The 22,270-nt window shown below is 41.3% G+C and overlaps 1 protein-coding gene across 6 annotated transcripts in view; it reads left to right on the forward strand.

Moving 5' to 3' along the window:
• The window catches only part of LOC126199103 (uncharacterized), a 116,568-nt gene that overhangs the window by 31,751 nt on the left and 62,547 nt on the right, over window positions 1–22,270 (forward strand). For all 6 annotated transcript variants that reach the window (XM_049935853.1, XM_049935854.1, XM_049935855.1 and 3 more), the window contains exons 4-5: window positions 4,122–4,202; window positions 4,320–4,391. In XM_049935853.1, coding sequence (XP_049791810.1) covers window positions 4,122–4,202; window positions 4,320–4,391 — 153 coding nt within the window. The remainder of the gene's footprint in view (window positions 1–4,121; window positions 4,203–4,319; window positions 4,392–22,270) is intronic.

Consider the following 22,270-nt stretch of genomic DNA (forward strand, 5'->3'; position numbering starts at 1 on the left):
CAAGTCCTGAAAATCCCCTCCCCCCCCCCCCCCCCTCTCCCCCGCAACCGTCTGTCCCTGCCCTTGACACCTATCAAGTGGCAGCTGCATCACCAGAAAGCTAACCAGAACATTCAAGAGTATCTATGAACTGCATGGATTCTTTGCTCCATTCCACACAGTGCATGTTCTGTGGTCCCTGCTTTACAGTTTGGTTTATCATATTTTTTTGTGCAGTTAAAAATGAAAATGAGTGCTTTTTAAGCATGTAATTTGGAGAAATGTGTAAAATTATCACAAGAATCAAAGGTGGCATGTTTCCAAAGAGCAATCACAACAGCTGAACTATATTATGCCTCCTGTTACAAACAATAATCTTTTAGTTCCTACCATTGCTGCTTATCGGACAAGGATTTTACTCGTGAAGGTGACAATCTGTGGTGCTGTCTCTCTCTCTCTCTCTCTCTCTCTCTCTCTCTCTCTCTCTCTCTAAGTATAACGATGAAATACATGGCAGTGTGCACTCTTTTGGAATTGCAATGAATAAACCTGCTCTATTAATGAGGCATTTTAGATCTACATGAGAAATGAATTGGTAAACATTCATATTGATGAATCAGGTGAAAAACATTTACACTTTGTAATTTTAATTGGTTACCACTGGTATGCATATTTACCAGTATCACTTACAGGGTTAAAATGCCACCAACAAAATTTTCTGGAATAATGCAACTGCCAAGATTGAAGTTTGTCGCCTACGTCTGAAGCTGGTACTGAAATGTACGGCTGGATCACTTCCAATAAGTGTGAAAACTAAAGATTTGGAGTTATCCAGGGAAGGCAAATTTGTGTAGGGAAAGACAAAATGGAAGGTACTACAGACTCCAAATTTGTCAAACCCTGTGGCACTAAGTTGTTGATGATAGCTCAATTGATACATCTAAATGTGAAGGGAGCAGACATCTAAAATTGACGGGTAGTAACAAGAAGATTGGAAAGTGTCTTGCAGAGATAAAAGTCCTTTACATGGAAGGAATGTGCCAAGTCAGTTTTGTGTCCACCCGTGTTAACCATGATCTAGAGTTAGTAATCTGTGGCTGACAGAAGAAGAACAGAATAGCGTAGTGACAGGTATTGCTGTAGGAATCCCATTTCCTCCTGTTCTTGACAAAATACAAGGAATAGTGTGGGATTCAAATATTGGTGAGAGAAGATCTCATAATGATGTAGGACGTGCATAACTTTGTGGCTACTTATAACCTGGCTTCAGTCAGATATCTTAGCTATGAGATCAGGGAAAGAGCTTGGTTACAAAACATATGAGTCACACGAAATGACCAATACATGCATTCAGAATTGAGAAGTGAAAATTGTGTGTTATAATGAGCAATGCACCATGGGAAATATTAGCAAAATAAGGAAATAATTGTATTTGTAATGATGGGTCTCATGTTTGCAACTGGTTTGATTCTGAAGCTATGACATTACTAGTACTAAGTGATGTGGGGCAATGCTTTCCACTTGCTTTCATCATTTCAACATCTGCATACATGCTTTGCAAAGCACCATCCACTGTGCATGGGGCATTCCTTGTACCTCTTCGTGTCATTCCCATTCCCGTTCCACTTGTAAGCAGAGTGAAGGGAAAAATGACCCCTCTATGCCTCCATATGAGCCATAATTTCTCTTTCTTGTCCTTAAGGTCATTACATGTTGATAGCTGTAGAAGCATTCTGCAGTCAGATGCAAATGCCAGTTCTTGCCTTCTGCGAATCATCTCTTTAATGCTTGCATGCTATTCGAACCTATCAGAAACAACTGTAGCAGCATATTTCTGTATTCATATAACTTACAGGAATGCAGCCGGGTGGTGTCGTTGACATTCAACGATATTTTGACAGGAACACACACTGCCATTTTCAAGGGATATCTGCAGCAAGTAAGTGCATACTTGCTGCAGTTATGCCTTGAAAATGGCAGTGTGTGTTCCTATTGAAATGTTGGCAGTTATTGTCGATATCACATGGCTGCCATCACATAAGTTATTTGAATATTCTATATGTCAGTAAAGATTCGGGTCTGACATGCCTCTGAATTGCTGTAATGTTTTCCTTTAATTCAACGTAGTAGAGATCCCGAACACTCTAGCACTTCCCAAGAATTGGTCACACTTGTGTTCTATGTCTGGTGTCCTCTGTAGATGGGCTACACTTTCGTACTTAATAAGTATGGACCTTATTACTAAGGTAGACAGTGGTTGGTAAGTACTATCCTCAAAAGCACCTGAAGTTTATGTTGTAAAGGAAAATAACTGACAGTTCAGTACTTATTAGTGTGCAGTGACGATAAGATATGTGTTCATTGGTATTCTTCGTTACGTATTGATTGCAGCAATAAATTGAATGCAGGCAGACCCTATTTATGTAGATTAGTTATCCATGTGTTTGCATTAGTGCGATTTTTAGTTTTTCAGTGCAGTGCTGCACCTGTCAACGTTATGCAGAAACAGTAATGCATTAGTGCACATCAACACGCATCGTCTGTTATGTTTGTCTTGATGTGAATCGTCAGTTCAGGGCAGCAGAGTGTGAAGTTGCACTTCTTGGGGCTGTATTTAAAATGTTGGGTAAAAGGAAATAGTGTGCCTATTGAGGGAAAGAAGCATGTACAAAGGTCATATTCATTAGAAATAAAGTTAAAAGGGTTGGATCACTATGAGAAAGGTGAACGTATAAAATATTCTCCAATCTCATAGAAAATGTGATTCCAGTGACAAACTATCAAGTTTTTCTGGTGACAGTCTAATTTTAAAGTGAGTTATGTTATTAGATATGTATAGATTGACATCACTGCAAAATATGTGGATAACGTGTGGATGAAACTGTGGCCCAAAGCTGTGTCAGTGCAAGAAGATGAAGTGATCAGTGATATCAGCATTGTAACAAGAGAAAGTGCGACATGGCATTGCTGATTGAATTAACTCATGTCCTTCTGAGGACCTGAGCAACAAAGATTTGATCATTTTCAGTACTAAAGAAGAAACAGAAGTTGAGGAAATTCAGCTTATTAGAGACCGGACAATGAAGAAAATGCCTGAGACCTCCAGAGTGATTGACACGGCAATGACAATTTTTAAAGAATATGATCCTGAAGAAGTCAAATGTACAATACTGAAGAGGGAAGTTGAACATTCTCTTAATGTTACAAAGAGTTGTATAATCAGCTGGGCGAAGAGGACTAGACAGCCAACAATTAAACATTTCTTTGCAAACCAGTGTGGCACTTCAAATGAATGTTAAGCACCTATCGAGAACGCTTCAGCTACAAAGGATTTGCATATAAGGAAATCAGTCACGGAAACTGAACTGACTATAGCACCATGAGATGTAGATGATCCAGAGCCTATTTAGAAACTTTGCTGTTTTAAGCTTGATGTGTGAGTAATGAGAACCTAGCCCCATACTTTACATATAAAATGACCCTAGATTTACTTAAATTAAGTTTGTGTGAGGATTCTGTGGAATGTTACTATCACCTGTATGTGTCAGTACATACACATTGTTTCCTGAATGGAAGGCATGGTTGAAATTCCCTTGCAAATACCTAAATCTTTCAGATATTGTTGTTATTGTGCTGTAGACAGATCAGTAGTTGAAGAGAGGGGAGAAATTTTGGGTGAAGTGGAAATGCTAACTCCAGCATCCCAGCAAGATTGTCAGATGAGGAGAAAAAGAGCATTTCAGTGTTTTCTGAAAATGTCACTGAAATGCCGGGTAGTGAAATTCAATTAGCCAAAACAATGGTGACGTTATTGAAGGCAAACATAGCTGCCTTTCGAATCCATGGTGGTAGTACCCTCACTAGCCCAAAGAGGAACCACAAAAGACCCTGTGCTGCAGAAGAGGCTATTTTCTACAAAGAAACCAAAATTGTTATGCTCTCCTTGATGCAGGAGAAAGCTGCAATATCTTAGGAATGCTTCTGTGTAAAGAGTTGGCATGACAAATTTGCAGTCAGTTGGTGGTAATATTAAACCAATTGTTCATGTGCTCAGCTCTGTGGAGATCAGATCCACGTGATGTACAATGTCAGTCCAGTACCTGTCAATATTATCTGAACTCTGATTTGAAATTTATTTGCAGAACCCGAGAGTACGTATGATGTTACTGTGATGGAAGACAGTGGCACAACATGGCAGCAAGAAGTACAGCACTTCACACCAGGTATGAGATGGTGAATTTCATATAGTGCACTGGATGGCAATGCAGTGTGATTATTCTCTACATTCATATGTGCACAATGATACTTTGTCTACATCCTGATTTCAAATTTATTTGCAGGGCCTGTCATTGTGACAGTGGAAGAAGTAGATGCCATGTCATGGCAGCAAGAGTTGCTACACAGCACACCAGGTATGAGATGGAGGATATATGCAGTGCTCCGCATGACAGAGCTTTGTGATTCACCCTTCAGCAGCCGTAATTTATTTTCAAACAACTTTTTCCCTTTCATTACAAAGACAAAGCAATTCTAATAAGTTATTAAAATTTAGGTTAATAGTGGAACCCCCATGCATTTTTCGTAGCTTATATGAACGTAACAGCTCAGTGGTAAAATGCCAGGCTGCAAATTGAAAGGTCTTGGCTTAGATCCTCCTGTCAGTCCTATGATTTTTATCTGTCACTTCTTTCACCTTTGGCAATGTTTTGTTGTAAAAAAGGCCAGGTTGCACCATGATTTGGAGTACACATTAAACTGTAGGTTCCCCTAATCTGGCTGGGTAAGTCAGTTCAAAGATCGGAGCAAGACAATGGCATACCACCTCCAGAACTTATAGTTGGTAGGATGGTTTGTGTCCCTCAGCGATACAGATAATCGTACCATAGGTGCAACCACATCAGAGGGGCATATTTTGAGAGACTAGACAAATGTGTGATTCCTAAATGGGGTCACCAGCCTTTTCAGTAGTCGCAGGGGTAACAGTCTGGATGATTGACTGATCCGGCCTTCTAACATTGACCAAAACAGCCTTGCTGTGCTTTTACTGCAAATGGCTGAAAGCAAGGGGAAACTGCAGCATTACTTTTCCTTAGGGCATGCAGCACTACTGTATGATGTTGGCACCCTTTAAGATAAAATATTCAGGAGCTGAAACAGTCCCGTACTTGGATCTCCAGGAGGGGACTATTCAGGAGAATGTACTCATCAGGAGAAACAAAATTAGCCTTCTGCGTGTCAGAGTGTGGAATGTTAGTTCCCGTAATTGGGCAGGTAGAGTAGAAAACTGAAAAAGAAATGAATGGGTTGACATTAGATATAGTGGGAATTAGTGGAGTTCTGTGGCAGCGGGAGCAGTACTTGTGGTCAGGTGAATTCAGGGTTATAAATACAAAAGCAAATAGGGATAATGCAGACGTTGTTTAATATGAACAACATAGTGAATGTGTTATTGTAACCAAGATAAACATGAAACCCACACCCACCTCAATAGTACAAGTTTATGTGCCAACTAGCTCTTCCGATGATGAAGAGATTGAAGAAATGTATATTTGAGATAAAAGAAATTATTCAGAATGGGATGAGAAGTTCTGCCTTATGCAAGACACCTTTTTTCTTTTGTTTCACACATACATGTTTCAGCACTTATGTGCTATCGTCAGTGGGTTCTATTTTTATGTTTAACTGTAAATTTGTTGTTAATATATTAGCATTTGCGTCGTTTACAACATTATGTAAAAGTTTCATTTATAACTTAAGTGGCGAAAAGTAACATACCTTACATTATGTTGTTGTCCTCTTGTTTTGGTAGCTGTTATGCTACACAATATACAACATGTCATCTGCAAACAGCAAAACGTAATTTATTTTCTGTTTGTTATGCATTTACGAACGGAAATAAGACTGTATCACGTTTTCTTTCTGTAACTTACAGTTTTGAAGTTGTGGTACGTTTTCTTGTGTTGTTGGCGAAGTAAATAGGCTTACTTCTTTGCCTGTGTTCGCGTGGCAATGCAGTTTTTCGATTACTCAAAACATAGGCGGAGTTTTCGCTGCCATTACGTGCTGTTGTGGCTGTGTGACGTTCATTTGTTTCGTAGCGTGTTCTGCTGGGTGAGGCGCACGAGTTTGAATTGTATTTGGTGTTAGTGATGTGTGGTTTATGTGGGTTTGCATGTTTGTGATGAGGACTGGGGCAGAGAGAGTGAGAGAGAGAGAGAGAGAGAGAGAGAGAGAGAGAGAGAGAGAGAGAGAAAAGAAAGAAAGAAAAGAGAGAGGATTTGTTTGTGTGTGTGTGTGTTTTATACTTGTATAGTTCTTCTATTGTGGCGAAGAGGGTTTTGTTGCACAGTGATGTGTATTCATTGAGTACTTTCTTTCCTTGGGCTATTGATTTTTGGATGTGGTAGTTTTCTTCTATAGTTAATTTTTGGTATAGGATGCTGCTAGTTTTTAGGATGTGAAGGTCAGTTTCAATGTTTGTTGGGTAGTGGTTGTGTGCTACCAGGTGGTCTGCAAATGTTGAGTATGTGCTATTGCTTTTCAGTGCTCTAAGGTGTTCATTATATCTGGTTCTGAAGGTCCTGCATGTTTGGCCCACATATACAGATTGACAGCAGTTGCAAGTAAGTTGGTAGATGCCAGACTGGCTGTATTTGTCAGTGTTGGTGGTAATTCTTCCGAGTCTGCTCTGTATTGTGTTGTTGGTTCTGTATGCTATGTTGAGTCCTTGTTTCTTTAGTATATTACCCACCCTGTGTGTGACTTTGTTGTTGTAAGTCATTATGTGCCATTTGTTGCTTACTGTCTGCTGATTTGTTGTGTGATGAGTTGTGTTTGTATGTGTGTGTGTTTCATGGTTATGTGCTGTTTGTTTTTGTATTTTGTGGTTTATTTTGTCTACTCTCTTTGCGTCATATCCATTCTCCTGTGCAATTTGTTTTATTGTGTTCAGTTCTTGTCTGTAGTCATGCTTATTCATGGGTATTTTGTTCAGCCTGTGAAGTAAATATCTGAAGCTGGCTTCTTTGTGGGTTATGGGGTGATTGGATTGGTTATGAATAATGGTGCTGGTGAGTGTGTGTTTTCTGTAGATTGTGAATTCATGTTTGTTGTTTCTCTTGTGTATAGTGAGATCTAAGAAATCAAATTTTTCATCTGTTTGTGTTTCTATGGTGAATTGTATTTGTGGGTGGATGGAGTTTATGTTATCAAGAAGTTCTTTTATGCGCGACAGTGGTTCATCTATTAAGCAAATTATATCATCTACGTATCTGTACCAATATATCTAAAAACAAAGATGATGTGACTTACCAAACGAAAGTGCTGGCAGGTTGATACACACAAACAAACATAAACATACACACAAAATTCAAGCTTTCGCAACAAACGGTTTCTTCATCAGGAAAGAGGGAAAGACGAAAGGATGTGGGTTTTAAGGGAGAGGGTAAGGAGTTATTCCAGTCCCGGGAGCGAAAAGACTTACCTTAGGGGGAAAAAAGGACACGCGCACACACACACACACACACACACACACACACACACATATATCCATCCGAACATACACAGACACAAGCAGACATTTTTATTTTTTCTATTAAGTCACTTGAGTTCTTTAGACTTATGTTGTCAGTGTATTTGTATATTGTCTGTAGCAGAGTTGTGTGTGTGTGTGTGTGTGTGTGTGTGTGTGTGTGTGTGTTTGGCTAAGTGGTATGTTGGTGCTTTGGTGAAGTTAATTAATGGACGTATGGGTATTCCGGGTTTGTGAACTTTAGGCAATGATTTTAGGGTGGGGGCCGTGGGATTTTTCTGTATAATTTTTTTAATCTGTGTTTCTGTGAAAATTGTTTCTGTGTTTCTTAGGGTTTTCTGTAACTTACTTTGGTATCGGTTTCTTGGGTCACTTGTTAATTCTGTGATCTTGTTGCTTTGGATGAATTCTAATGTTTTGTGAATGTATTCCTGTTTGTTTATGATTACCTTTGTCAGATTTTGTGATGATGGCATTTCCTTGTGTTAATTTATTCTGTAGTTTTTTCTTCAGGAGTCCTAGTGTTTTCTTTTATGGTGGTTCTGTTCTCTTTGATTACATTTCTTATTTCCTCAGCAACTAGTTATCTTGTTAGGTTTGCATTAAACATACCCACAACAAACCTACAAGAAATATTAGCTATACTCAGGCTCATCACAGAACAGAACTACTTCACATTCAACAACAGATTTTACTCTCAACACGATGGACTACCCATGGGATCCCCAATCAGTGGCCTCCTAGCTGACATTTTCCTCAACCAGGTAGAAAAACAAATCTTTGACAAAATAGTAATACCAAAACAGTACAAAATAATATATTGGTACAGATACGTAGATGATATAATTTGCTTAATAGATGAACCACTGTCACGCATAAAAGAACTTCTTGATAACATAAACTCCATCCACCCACAAATACAATTCACCATAGAAACACAAACAGATGAAAAACTTAATTTCTTAGATCTCACTATACACAAGAGAAACAACAAACATGAATTCACAATCTACAGAAAACACACGCTCTCCAGCACCATTATTCATAACCAATCCAATCACCCCATAACCCACAAAGAAGCCAGCTTCAGATATTTACTTCACAGGCTGAACAAAATACCCATGAATAAGCATGACTACAGACAAGAACTGAACACAATAAAACAAATTGCACAGGAGAATGGATATGACGCAAAGAGAGTAGACAAAATAAACCATAAAATACAAAAACAAACAGTACATAACCATGAACCACACACACATACAAACACAACTCATCACACAACAAATCAGCAGACAGTAAGCAACAAATGGCACATAATGACTTACAACAACAAAGTCACACACAGGGTGGGTAATCTACTAAAGAAACAAGGACTCAACATAGCATGCAGAACCAACAACACAATACAGAGCAGACTCGGAAGAATTACCACCAACACTAACAAATACAGCCAGTCTGGCATCTACCAACTTACTTGCAACTGCTGTCAATCTGTATATGTGGGCCAAACATGCAGGACCTTCAGAATCTCAGAGCACTGAAAAGCAATAGCACACACTCAACATTTGCAGACCACCTGGTAGCACACAACCACTACCCAACAAACATTGAAACTGACCTTCACATCCTAAAAACTAGCAGCAGCCTATACCAAAAATTAACTATAGAAGAAAACTACCACATCCAAAAATCAATAGCCCAAGGAAAGAAAGTACTCAATGAATACACATCACTGTGCAACAAAACTCTCTTCGCCACAATAGAAGAACTATACAAGTAAAAAACACACACACACACACACACACACACACACACACACACACAAACAAACAAATCCTCTCTCTTTTCTTTCTTTCTTTTCTCTCTCTCTCTCTGCCCCAGTACTCATCACACACATGCAAACCCACATAAACCACACATCACTAACACCAAATACAATTCAAACTCGTGCACCTCACCCAGCAGAACACGCTACGAAACAAATGAACGTCACACAGCCACAACAGCACGTAATGGCAGCGAAAACTCCGCCTATGTTTTGAGTAATCGAAAAACTGCATTGCCACGCGAACACAGGCAAAGAAGTAAGCCTATTTACCTCGCCAACAACACAAGAAAACGTACCGCAACTTCAAAACTGTAAGTTACAGAAAGAAAACGTGATAGTCTTATTTCTGTTTGTAAATGCATAACAAACAGAAAATAAATTACGTTTTGCTGTTTGCAGATGACATGTTGTATATTGTGTAGCATAACAGCTACCAAAACAACAGGACAACAACATAATGTAAGGTATGTTACTTTTCGCCAATTAAGTTATAAATGCAACTTTTACATAATGTTGTAAACGACGCAAATGTTAATATATTAACAACAAATTTACAGTTAAAAATAAAAATAGAACCCACTGACGATAGCACATAAGTGCTGAAACATGTATGGGTGAAACAAAAGAAAAAAAGGTGTCTTGCATAAGGCGGAACTTCTCATCCCATTTTCTTAGCAAGCACGGAGACAAGAAGAAGAACTGCACCACAAGATGAAATTATTCAGATAGTTATGGGAGATGAAAATTTGTGATGAGGGACTAGAATATGTCAGTACGTGAAATAACAACAGAAAAGTAAAAACAGATAAAATAAAATGTTTATGAATCCTAAAAGACGTCAAGCTATTGTGTAAATGCAACCAACACTATAACACCTCCCTCAGGGCCCCAGTCTTTGCAGCATCTTTTCCCTTCCATGCTGCATGCTCTTGCTTTTCTTTTTCCCCTCCCTTGGAGAACATGTCTGAGTTGTTTTTGGAAATGTATTCTGCATTTTCGGTAGTCAATATCAGAATATTCTCCGCTGTTCCTTTTTTATTTCTTCATTCATCTTCTCCTAACCTTCCTCTGCTTCAGCATCTGGAGTTTCTCTTTTTCTTCTTCCTTCCTGTGCTCTCCTGAAGGCTGGCTCGTGCGTCTGATGTGTAATAAGTGACTGGGTAATGTGTAATTTTCAGCCCCGGGTCAACAGGTAGGGTTCGCACATACCCCCTGGCACAGGCCAGGTCCAGGGAAGGATGATTGCTTGAGCTGCTACCTTCCCAAATTACTGATTATCTCAGGAGGTGTGACCTGAGGTGTCAACAATCACCTAAGGCAGATTGAACCCTGCTGAAGGGGGCCCCCAGTTGGAAGGAGTGAGCCATCAGAGATGCTGACAATCATAGTGTATTTTCTCCCAATGAGCCAATCATCTTCCTTCAGTCACTGGCTACGAAATGTAAATAGAATGAGGCTAATGATTCAAAGAGCCTCCCAGCTGCACAAGGGTTCTTCATGGTTTCATGTACTGAAGACGGTTAGTCCTTCGCTACTATAAATCCGTTTATTATTCCGAAAGATGTTGATGTAGTTGCTGGCCCTATGAAATTGTGCTCTCGTTTATGCAATGGCACTTTGCTACCATTTTCATCATTACAACCCATTCGAGACTCCTGTCGACACCCAGCCAATGTGTAACCTGTGGTAGGGATGCTAACGAGGGCAATCGTCCATCTCCTCCTCCCCACTGCATCAACTGCAATGGCAACGATGCCATCTCCTCCCACGATTGTCCCATGTATCTTGATGAACGGCCTCTCCAGGAGATGCGTGTGAAGGAAAAAGTCCTTTACATGGTCGCTCGCAAGTTGTTGGATAGTCGGAAACCCTGCATCCTACAATCTGGCATATAAAGTACTGTTCTTGCTACATCTCGCTCCACAAAGGACATGGCCACGCAGACATGCGACTTCAAATTTAGCATGCAACTGTGAAATCGCCCAGTGTCATGATAGCGTCCCCGTCTCCCCTCCAGCTGTACAACACACCACCAAACTGTCACCTCATGTGGCGAAGTCACCAGCTACACAACTGGCAGCTCGGAAAGGACAGAAGGAATACTCCTGTGAAGACTTCCCATGTCGTCCAGCCAGCCAACACCTAAGGCTTCCTCTGCTAACCAGAAAGGCTTGATGAAGTTAAACAAAGACAAACTGTCATCTCCTTCACCGACCCAAACATCCTCTTTGAGGGTGTCACCACATGATACCCTTGCCAGGCCGACCTCCGTGTCGGCAGTGCGCACTACAAACTCCTACCCCACGTCTGGGCACTCTGAAATAACAGAAGATTTTACTCCTCTCTGGCAACCTTCGACGAACAACATTTCCTCAGTTGCGATGACCAGGTGAAATATCTTACAAATGTTATCCTTACCACTACAGAACATTCCATTCCTCGCACTTCCTCTGTACCACACGGTGTCCTGGTCCCTTGGTGGACTGAGGCATGCTGTGACGCAATTCACACACAGAGGCGTGCTCTCCGTGTTTTCAACCATCATCCTACGATGGAAAACTGCATTCATTATAAACAGATGTGTGCACAGTGTCATTGCGTTCTTTGGGATAGCAAAAAAGCCGGCTGTAGTTCATTCGCTAGTTCTTTTAACAACTCCACCCCCTCTTCTGTCATGTGGGCCAACCTCTAACGGCTCTCCAGGACCAAGATCCATTCCCCAATTGCTGACCTGACAATAGCAGACAATGTCATCATGGACCCTATTGCTATCTCCAACACCTAGGGCCACCATTTGCAGAGATCTCGAGCTCCTTCCACTATCACGCTGCCTTCCTCCATCAGAAACAAGCGGAGGAGGCTTGTGCGATACCCTTCTCTTGTCAGAATCATGAGTACTACAATGCCACCTTTACTATGAGCGAGTTTGCTTGTGCACTCAATTCATCCCGATCCTCCACCCCAGGGCCAGTCACTATTCACATTCAGATGTTGCAGCTCCTTTCTCTTGCCAGCAGGCACTTTCTGTTTCATACGTACAACTGCATCAGGGCAGATGCTGGGGTGAAGCCACTCTCGTACCTGTACCTAATCCCCGTAAGGACAAATGCCTTCCTTCTAGCTACCACCCTATTTCTCTCACCATCTGTGTTTGCAATGTGATGGAATGTATGGTTCATGCCCGGCTGGTATAGTGGCTAGAGTCTCAGAATTTACTAACTACTGCACAGTGTGGATATCAAGCAAGCAGTCTGCAGTTGAGCACTTCATCGCTTTGTCCACCCATGTCATGAATGATTTGCTGAAGAAATCCGAGACTGTGGTTATGTTTTTCGATTTGGAGGAAGCCTACATCCGTATTTTCTACATGTGGGGCTTCCATTGTCGCCTGCCCCATTTCCTTCAGGAATTTTTAAAACACTAAGTTTTCAAGGTACATTTGGGTTCTTTCTTGTCAGACACCTTTATCCAGGAAAATGTGTGCCTCAGGGTTCCATCCTGACCTTCATCCTATTTGCTATCGCCATAGACCATGTAATGGCCTGTCTTCTGCCGGGCATCTCCGACTCCCTTTCCGTTGACGATTTTGCGATCTATTGCAGTTCTACACGAACCTATCTCATTGAGCAGTGTCTCGATCTCCTTTACTCGTGGAGCATTGACAATTCCTTTCATTTTCCAACTGGTAAACTGTTTGTATGAATTTCTGGCGGCGCAATTGGTTATTCCACTGTCTTTACATCTGGGACCTGTTACCTGTTGCTCTTCAGTTTATTGAAACAATGAAATTCCTGGGGCTCATGCTCGATAGGAAACTTTCTTGGTCCTCCCATATGTCTTACATGGCAGCCCGCTGTATATGGTCCCACAATGTCGTACATGTCCTCAATGGTACTTACTGGGTTGCAGATTGAACCACTGTCTTCCTCTTCTACTGGTCCCTCGTCTGTTCGAAACTAGACTATGGGTGTTTTGTTTATGCATATGCATGTCTGTTCCTCTTTGTCTCAATACTACACACCATCGTGGCATCTGTTTGGCCACTGGTGTCTTTTACACTAACCCGGTTGAGAGTCGGTATGCAGAAGTTGTCGAACTACTGCCATCCTACCTCCGTGACTTTCACCCAGCAGATATGCATGGCGTTTGTCTGCCATGCATGGCCACCCATCCTACGCCTTCTTCTTCGATGACTCCTTTGATCACCAGTATGGGCTGCATCCCTCTTCTCTCTTACCTCCTAGAGTTTGCTTTCAGCTCTTGCTCTGGCAGCTTAACTTCATGCTACCTGCAACTTTCCCGGTGCTTGTAAACCCTTTACCACCTTGGCTTCGTGCAGTGGCCCATATTTGCCTTGGCCTCCATTCGCTTCCTAAGGGCACTACTCCTGCCTCGCTTTATCGCCTTCCGTTTCATGGCCTTCGCATGGAATTTCGTGATAGTGCCTTTGTGTACCCTGATGTCTCTTGGACTGAGTGTGATGTCAGGTGTGCCTTCGTCATTGGCACCAACATTTTTCAGTATCAGCTTCCAGAACACTATTCAGTATTTACAGGAAAGCTCTTCACCCTGTAACAGGCCACACAATACATCCAGTGACATAGGCTTTTCAGTTGTCATCTGCCCGGACTCTATCAGTGCCCTTCAAAGACTCTGTGTTCTGCACACCATCCATCTCTCAATGCATTGGGTCCAGGAAAGCTCTCATTAGCTCAGTCTTGATGGAGTCACTGTAATGTTTTTGTGGGTTCCTGGTCATGTCAGTCTGACAGGAAACGAGGCTGCCGATGCTGCTGCCAAGGTTGCAGTTCTTGAACCTCAGCGCACTAGTTCTTACATTCCTCTGATGATCTCTGTGTTGCCGTCCGTCAGGAGGTGGTGTCATTTTGGCATCGTTACGGTCATCCATTAATGGGAACAAACTCCAAGTTATTAAGCTTCTCACAATGGCTTGGCCCTCTCGCCATGAGATTATTTTAACTAGGTTGCGTATAGGGCACTGCCTTTATACCCTTTGCCATTTGTTAAGTGGTGCTCCCCCATCACTTCACGCACATTGCACCCATCTTTCTACTGTCCACCATTTCCGGATGGAATGCCCTTTTTTTAACTGTTTATGTTCCCTGTCTGAGTTATCAGTCATTTTAGCCAACACCACGCAGGCTGTCTGCCGCATTTTACTTTTTATCCATCGTAACAATATGGCAAAGGCCATTTAATTTTTAGTTTCTCTACGGCGTATTTTGAAGACCTTCCTCCAAACCCCTATTTTTAGCTGTCTTCTCTTCTATCAGTTGGGATTGACGTCGAGTCATTTTTAACTCCTCTCTTTGTATTCATATTCTATGGTTTTGACATGGGTGTGTATGACCTAGTTGTTTTTGCACCCTAAAAACAGTACAAAAAAAAGGCCACTACAGCACAGAAATCAGCTTAATTTTTCAAGGACCTCCTTGACAGAATCGGAGTGACCTATTAGGAAACTCTTCAGTTTAGATTTGAAAGAGCATGGATTACTGGTAAGATTTTTGAATGCTTTTGGTAGCTTATTGAAAATGGATGCAGCAGAATACTGCACGCTTTTCTGCACAAGATTCGAAGAAGTGTGATAGAAATGCAGATTGGATTTTCGCCTAGTATTAACTGAGTGAAAGCAGCTAATTCTTGGGAATAAGCTGATACTGTTAATAAGAAAACACAGTAAATAATACCATACTCTAACAGTTTCGATGACTTGAGAAGCGGTGCAAAACTTCATTGCAAACTTCACACCTCTCTCACTTCAGTTGACTTACTTGAAACGTTCAGCCGATCCTCTTCTCTGGATATGTGGTTGTGTCAATCTCCACAACTTCTTCTCTGAAGAAATAATGCTTGTTAGAGGAACTAAAAAATACTCTCTCTCTCACTAGAAATAATTCAGTACCTTCATACTTTCAGTTAGGCTCAGGTATAATTTCATATCCACAAGTTTCACACAAGCATACAAACTCTTGCAAGTCAACTATGTCTGTAACCATTAGATACTATTCAATATAATCACAATTGCCTGGTTTTAACAACCAAATAATTTGTAGATGTCACATGTGTCTTGCTTCGATCAGAGCTAAGACATGAAGTAGGTTAAAAGTCTATAGTCAATTGTTCACTTCTCTTTTTCTACAATAATCACTTTCACTAACACATCAAAGAATACTACTTAATTATTCCTTGTGTTTTTCATCACAGCTTCTGTGCTGCTGGCAGCAAACACTTTTCGGCATCATTGAACTACCGTGCTTACAGTCTTCTCATAACAAACTTCTAACTTGCACACAGAAATGGGTGGCACAGTATATATGCTTCCCCTTGTCCACACTCGTACTTAAAATGTCGGGTGTTCGAGATGGTGGAAGGCCGAGTGTCTAGAATTTACACTGAAATTCTCGAGGCACTACAATACATCAAAAGCAAATGTCAATCAGCAAAGTAGACTAGTTTTTGTGTGGACTATCATTTACTTCAGATACTGTTCTAATGATAATAACGGCAGCATTAAGTCTTTGAACTAGTTCCTGAACATGATTTTTCCATGATGGTTTGCTATCTGAACACCTACATATTTGAACTGTTCAATCTCACTAATCATATTCCCATTCTGTCTAATGAAAATGTCAGGTTTTGTTGAATTGTGTGTTGGAAACTGTAAAAACTGAGTCTTATTGTGATTTAGCATCAGTTTAATGACTACAAGCCATGAACTTATGTCTTGAACTGAACTACTTGAAACTGTGCGAACATTGCGCACAACATCCTTTACTTCCAAGCTAGTCTCATCAGCAAACAGAAATATTTTAGAATAACATGTGATACTAAAACACTTATAATTAATGTAAATAAGGAACGGGAGGGGCCCCAGCAGTTATCCCTGGGGCACCCTCCTTTAACCATGCCCCATTCGGACCCCACATTATTGCCATTCTCAATACTATGGAGAATGACCTTTTGCTGTCCTTAAAGTAAGAGGTGAACCAATTCTGAGCTACTCCCTGTATTCCATAATGGTCCAACTTCTGGAGCAATATTTTGTGATCACCACTAACATGTGGTTTAAGAATCATGAAAGAAAGTTGTATACGTAGAGACATGGAGACATTAGAAGGTTTGAGATTGATTATAGAAGGTGTTCAAAAAAGGTGTTGAATTCTTTGAGAGGTCATAGTAGTCACCAGAATAAGAAAAATAAGTCCAACAAAAAAAAGGGTCTGGAGACGAATACTTTCTGAGACAAACATGTTTTATAGGAAGGGTTGTGCAATGCCATGTTGTAGATATTAGCATAGTCATTGCATTGGCACTCTGTCAAATGTGTCGACGAGGTATTATGTCATCTTACTCACAGTACTTTACCTACTAATAGCCGGCCTGCAGTCAGCTGTGTGGTTGGAGTCGTGTAGTTGGCTACATTAGTTTTCATCATGTTTGGGTGCCTTATTGTACAGTACTATCAACCTTGGGTATGTGTCATGGTGTTTTACCCTATTCCAAACATGGTTTTATCTCTGTGTTTACTGTTCTTGTGTTGTTTTGTGTGTACAAATGGTGTAGTGCATGTACATTTTTTCTCTTCTACCTCTTGTTAGCATGTTAGCAATGGAAGCTTATTAGTCAACAAATGAAATGCTGGATAGCAATATTCTGCTACGGTTTATCAAATGGATGTAGTCTGTGAGCCCATGCCCTCTATCCTGAAAAATATCCACCACGTAGAGTACTCTCTGATAAGCTGTTCAGCAGACTTTTCCAGCATCTGTAGGACACAGGTACGCTTGCACATCGGAAGATCGACAGTGGAAGGTCTCACACAGTCTGTGTGCCTGACATGGAGAATCGTGTGCTACCTTTGGTGGAAGCAACCCCTGGGACCAGTGTGCGATGATTAGCAGCAACAGAAGGTTTGCCTCACTCTTTTACATGGGGTACTTCATGAACAATTGCTGCACCCTTATCATTTACAGCATGCTCACACTCTAAGGCCACAGGATCATCGTGTCAGATGGCGGTTATGTCAGTGGCTGTTGCAGAAGTGTGCCACAGATCCACTGTTCACATCCAAGATTTTTTTACCAAAGAGGCAGGGTCCACAAGAGATGTTGTGAATTTCCATAACCAGCATGTATGGTCAGATGTAAGTGGGTAAGAAATTCAGAAGAGACCGCATCAGCACCAATTCTCAATTAACATATGGGCAGACATATTTGGCGATAGATTAATAGGGCCATACGTGCTACCACAAAGGTTAACAGGAGTGCGTTGCTGAGCCATTGCAGCAACGAATACAAATGTGCTTCATGTGTGATGGCACACTAGCACACTTTCATTACAATGTGCACAAACATCCGACGCAGACATTTCAGGTCTGCTGGATTAGTCAGAGGGCCCCACACCTTGGCCTGCCTGTTTTCCAGACTTCAGTCAGGTAGACTTTTGGTTATGGGGACACTTGACAGAATTGGTCTGCGATACACCAATCACCAATCTGCAGACACTAGAGGGTCATGTCTCCAATACATGCCGGCAAGTACAACAAAGAAGTCATTCTTTATGCTGGATGGCAAAAGGGTGCATTGTCATGAATAGATGTCACATTGTACACCTCCTGTAAATACGTGTTTATTGCAGAAAGTATGCATTTCACGACCAGTGTTCATTGGGCTTATTTTTCTACTCCACCTCTCAAAGTGTTATAGACATTTTTAACACCTTCTATAACAGTAAGACAGAGATTCCAGAACAAGATTTTAAATTTTAAGATATTTCCAGGACCAGATGGGGACTCTGGCCACAGTTTATTGGTATGAACTGTAGATTAAAACTAAGGAAATTGCAAAGAGGTAGGAAATTAGGGAGACGGGACCTGGATAAGTTGATATTGCCAGTGGTTGTTCAGAGTATCAGAGGTATCATGGGGCAATGACTGGTTAGAACAGGGGATAGGAGTATGGTAGATGATGAATGGGTGGCTTTAAGAGAGGGAGTAGTGAAGGCAGCAGAAGATCAAATAGTTAAAAAACAAGGCATAGTAGAAGTCCTTGGATGAAGCAGGAGATATTGAATTTAATTGACGAAAGGAGAAAATATAAAAATGTACCAAGTAAAGCAGATGAAAGAGAGAAACGTTAGAAAATGAGATTGACTGGAAGTGCAAAATGACTAGACAGTGATGGCTAGAGGACAAATATAGGGATGTAGAAGCATATATCAGGAGGGGAAAAGATAGATACAGCCTACAGGAAAATTAAAGAGGCCTTTGGAAAAAGAGAGAGCACAGGCATAAAACCAGTCCTAAATAAAGAAGGGAAAACTGAAAGGTGAAGGAGTATATGGAGGGTGTAAACAAGGAAGATGACATTGCAGGCAATATTTTAGAAATGGAAGAGGACATAAATGAAGAGGAGATGGGAGATATGATACTGTGAGAAGAATTTGACAGAGCAGAGCACTAAGTCAAAAAAGGATCCAGGAGTAGTCAGAACTATTGATAGCCTTGGGAGAGCCAGCCGTGACAAAACTCTTGCGTCTGGTGAGCAAGGTGTATGAGACAGGCAAAATACCCTCAGACTTAAAGAAGAATGTAGTAATTTCAATTCCATAGAAAGCATTTGCTGGCAGGCTGAATATTATCGAACTATCAGTGTAATAAATCATGGTTGCAAAATACATGTACTTTTTACAGAAGAATGGAGAAACTGGTAGAAGCCGATTTCAGGGAATATCAGTTTGGATTCCAGATAAATGTGGTCACATCCAACTTATCTTTTAAGCTGGTGTTAAGGAAAGGCAAGCTTACATTTATAGCATTTGTAGACTTAGAGAAAGTGTATAAACTAGTATACTAAAACTAGTATACTGGAATACTCTCTTTGAAACTCTGAAGGTAGCAGGAGTTAAATACACGGAGCAACAGACTATTTATAACTTCTACAGAAACCAGATGGTAGATGTAAGAGTCAAGGGGCAGCAGTGGTTGAGAAGGGAGTGGGACAGGGGTGTAGCCTATCCCCAACGTTATTAAACTGTATGTTGAGCAAGCAGTAAAGGAAACCAAAGAAAAATTTGGAGGAATTAAAGTTCAGGAAAAAGAAATAAAAACTTCGAGGTTTGTCAATGCCACTGCAATTCTGTCAGGCAGCAAACAACTTGGAAGAGCAATTGAATGGACTGGACAGTGTCTTGAAAGATGGATATAAAATAAACATCAACAAAAGCAAAACAAGGATGATAGAATGTAGTTGAATTAAATCAGGTGATGCTGAGGGAATTAGATTAGGAAACGAGGCGCACTTAAAGTAGTAGATGAGTTTTGCTATTTGGGCAGCAAAATACCTCATTATGCCTGAAGTAGAGAGGATGTAAAATATAGACTGGCAATGGCAAGAAAATATTTCTAGAGAGGATGTAAAATATAGACTGGCAATGGCAAGAAAATATTTCTAGAGAGGATGTAAAATATAGACTGGTAATGGCAAGAAAATATTTCTGAATAAGAGAAATTTAATGTCGAATACAGATTTAAGTGTTTGGAAGTCTTTTCTGAAAGAATTTGTATGAAATTTAACAGTGTATGGAAGTAAAACATCGACAATGAACAGTTTAGACAAGAAGAGAATAGAGGCTTTTGAAATGTGGTGCTACAGAGGAATGCTGAAAATTAGATAGGTAGATCACATAACTAATGAGGAGGTACTGAACAGAATTAAGGATAAAAGAAATTAGTGCCACAACTTGCTTAGGAGGAGGAGTCAGTTAATAAGACACATTCTGAGACATCAAGCGATCACCAAGAGATGAATACAGCAAGCCCATTTAGAAGGTAGTACCCCCCAGGAGGCTTGCGATTCTTTCATGAGTTCATGCATGGCGCACATGGTGCCCCAAGCTATTTCAGCCCATTCTTCCTCCCCTGGCTGCATTTCCTCCACCCTGCTCCTCCCTACCTATCCTCATTCCTTCCACACTAACCCCTCCTTCTCTCTTTTCGGTGTTCTGATTTATGTTGACCTGACTATCCACCTGGTTCCCTATATTGCTTGCAGTTTTGTTCCTCCTGCCAGTTTTTTTCATCCTTTTTGGCATTTAGGTCCCCACTTGAGGTTTGACCTCCACTTCTAAGTTTTCCATTCTTAGTGTGAGCCATCTGGGAACAACTCCCTCCGTAACGTGTATGGCTAGGTAACCAACAAGTGTAGCTAGTCCGTGTGATAGGTCTGTAGTGTACCCATCTGGCTAAGCCCACTGACAACACAGGTATCACACTACTGATACCTGAGCTGTCCCCTCCCTATGTATGCAAGGGAGTGGTTGCTTGTCTTCCTGGAGCATTGGAAATCCTAGCAACAGCCGACATGCCAGGTGGCTCTTGCTGTGGCTGGGTGACACCCATGGGAAGAGCCCCCAATCAGAATGGGTGATATCAGGGCAGAAGCTTGACACATGAAGCATACCAAGCTGCAAAAATCTGGCCAGTCTCAAATGGCTGTCTCTTCGAATGATGAAGGATCTTCGAATGCTGCTTCGTATGACCTGGCAGCCTTCTCTTCCCGGACTACACCATGGGACTAGGCCAGGCTCGCCTCATGGAAGAAACACTTTGTCCACTACCTGGTCTGTACTAGGGTGGATGGGGAGACATTCACTGTCACAAAGCCATTGTTTTCTGTGTTGAATATCAAGGGCAAGTTTGGTAAAGTGTAGTTTCTCAGTTAGATGCAGTCGGGTTCCCTGTTAATGAAAGATGCTTCTTTTGTAAACCCGCGTCGTCAGTTTTGTAAAGGCCTTTTGGCTACTGCTGTGGAGGCTGAGTTGCCACTGTAGTTGCGGTAGATAGAGTTTGAGTTTGTGAAATGGCTTCTGGTGCAGTACACCGGTAAGACAATTTCTCCTTCTCACTATTACACAGCTATGCCCCAGGGTCAGGTAACAGGATAGGACGACAAAGGTTCTACAACACTCCAACAAGTTAGTTACAGAGAGACACAAATGAGTTACAAAGGTTTACTTATCTTTGAGATTAGTTTAAATATTGAGTCTGCAACACTGCTTGGAATAGAACACAAAAAAGACCCTCAATGGCTAAGTGCAAATAATCATAGGTAACTTTCACAGTATGTAGCAAATGCAATTTACAACTACTGTCTGTTTACTTCTAAAGTGTCCACTAAATGATGTCCGCTGTCTAAGGCAGCCCTGGATGATGATGATGATGATGATGATGATGATGATGATGATGATGTATAAGCAAGTAGGCAAGAGCTGCTCTTCTGTCTTCCGAGTAGGCCTCTGTCCGTTGTCCAGTCATTGGCACATTGTTCTCAGTCTACAATTGGCCAAGATGAAGTCAATATCTTTATTCTCAGTGCTGGTGGAACTTGTGCAAGTGGAAAGTCTCTATGGCACTGGCACCAACTCGCATCTTTGCGCCTGTGATGCTTTTGCCCTGGCTGTGCCTTGTTCGGAAGACACAGCATCATCTGCCACCCAGTTTGCAGCCCTTATTGCTGTGTTCCCCTTGATGATGTCCCTGCATCTGCTACACCTCACCAGTCTCTGAATATGGTCCAGGGAGTGATCTTTCATAGGGATCTCATCCTCCAAACTGATGAGGAACCCCAAGCTAATCAGGAGTGATGTGGCATTCATTTTGTTCCATGTAGAGGGGTTGCAAAGACAACTGTACCAATACCGTAACCTTCGTTCTGGCTTTTGAGGGCGTACCCTTCAAGAGGAGGTTTTGTGCTGCAGATGTGATGTGAAGCTGCACGTCCCACCATCCATGAGGTGCTTTCGGTGCTCGCGTATTGGGCATATGTCTTCCTGCTGTATGGTGGACCCTCTGTCTGGGGACTGTGGCCACCCACTCCATAAGGGATGCCTTTGCATTCTGCCGCCCA

This window comes from Schistocerca nitens, chromosome 8 (assembly GCF_023898315.1).
Source record: "Schistocerca nitens isolate TAMUIC-IGC-003100 chromosome 8, iqSchNite1.1, whole genome shotgun sequence".
In the NCBI taxonomy this organism is placed as follows: Eukaryota; Metazoa; Arthropoda; class Insecta; order Orthoptera; family Acrididae; genus Schistocerca; species Schistocerca nitens.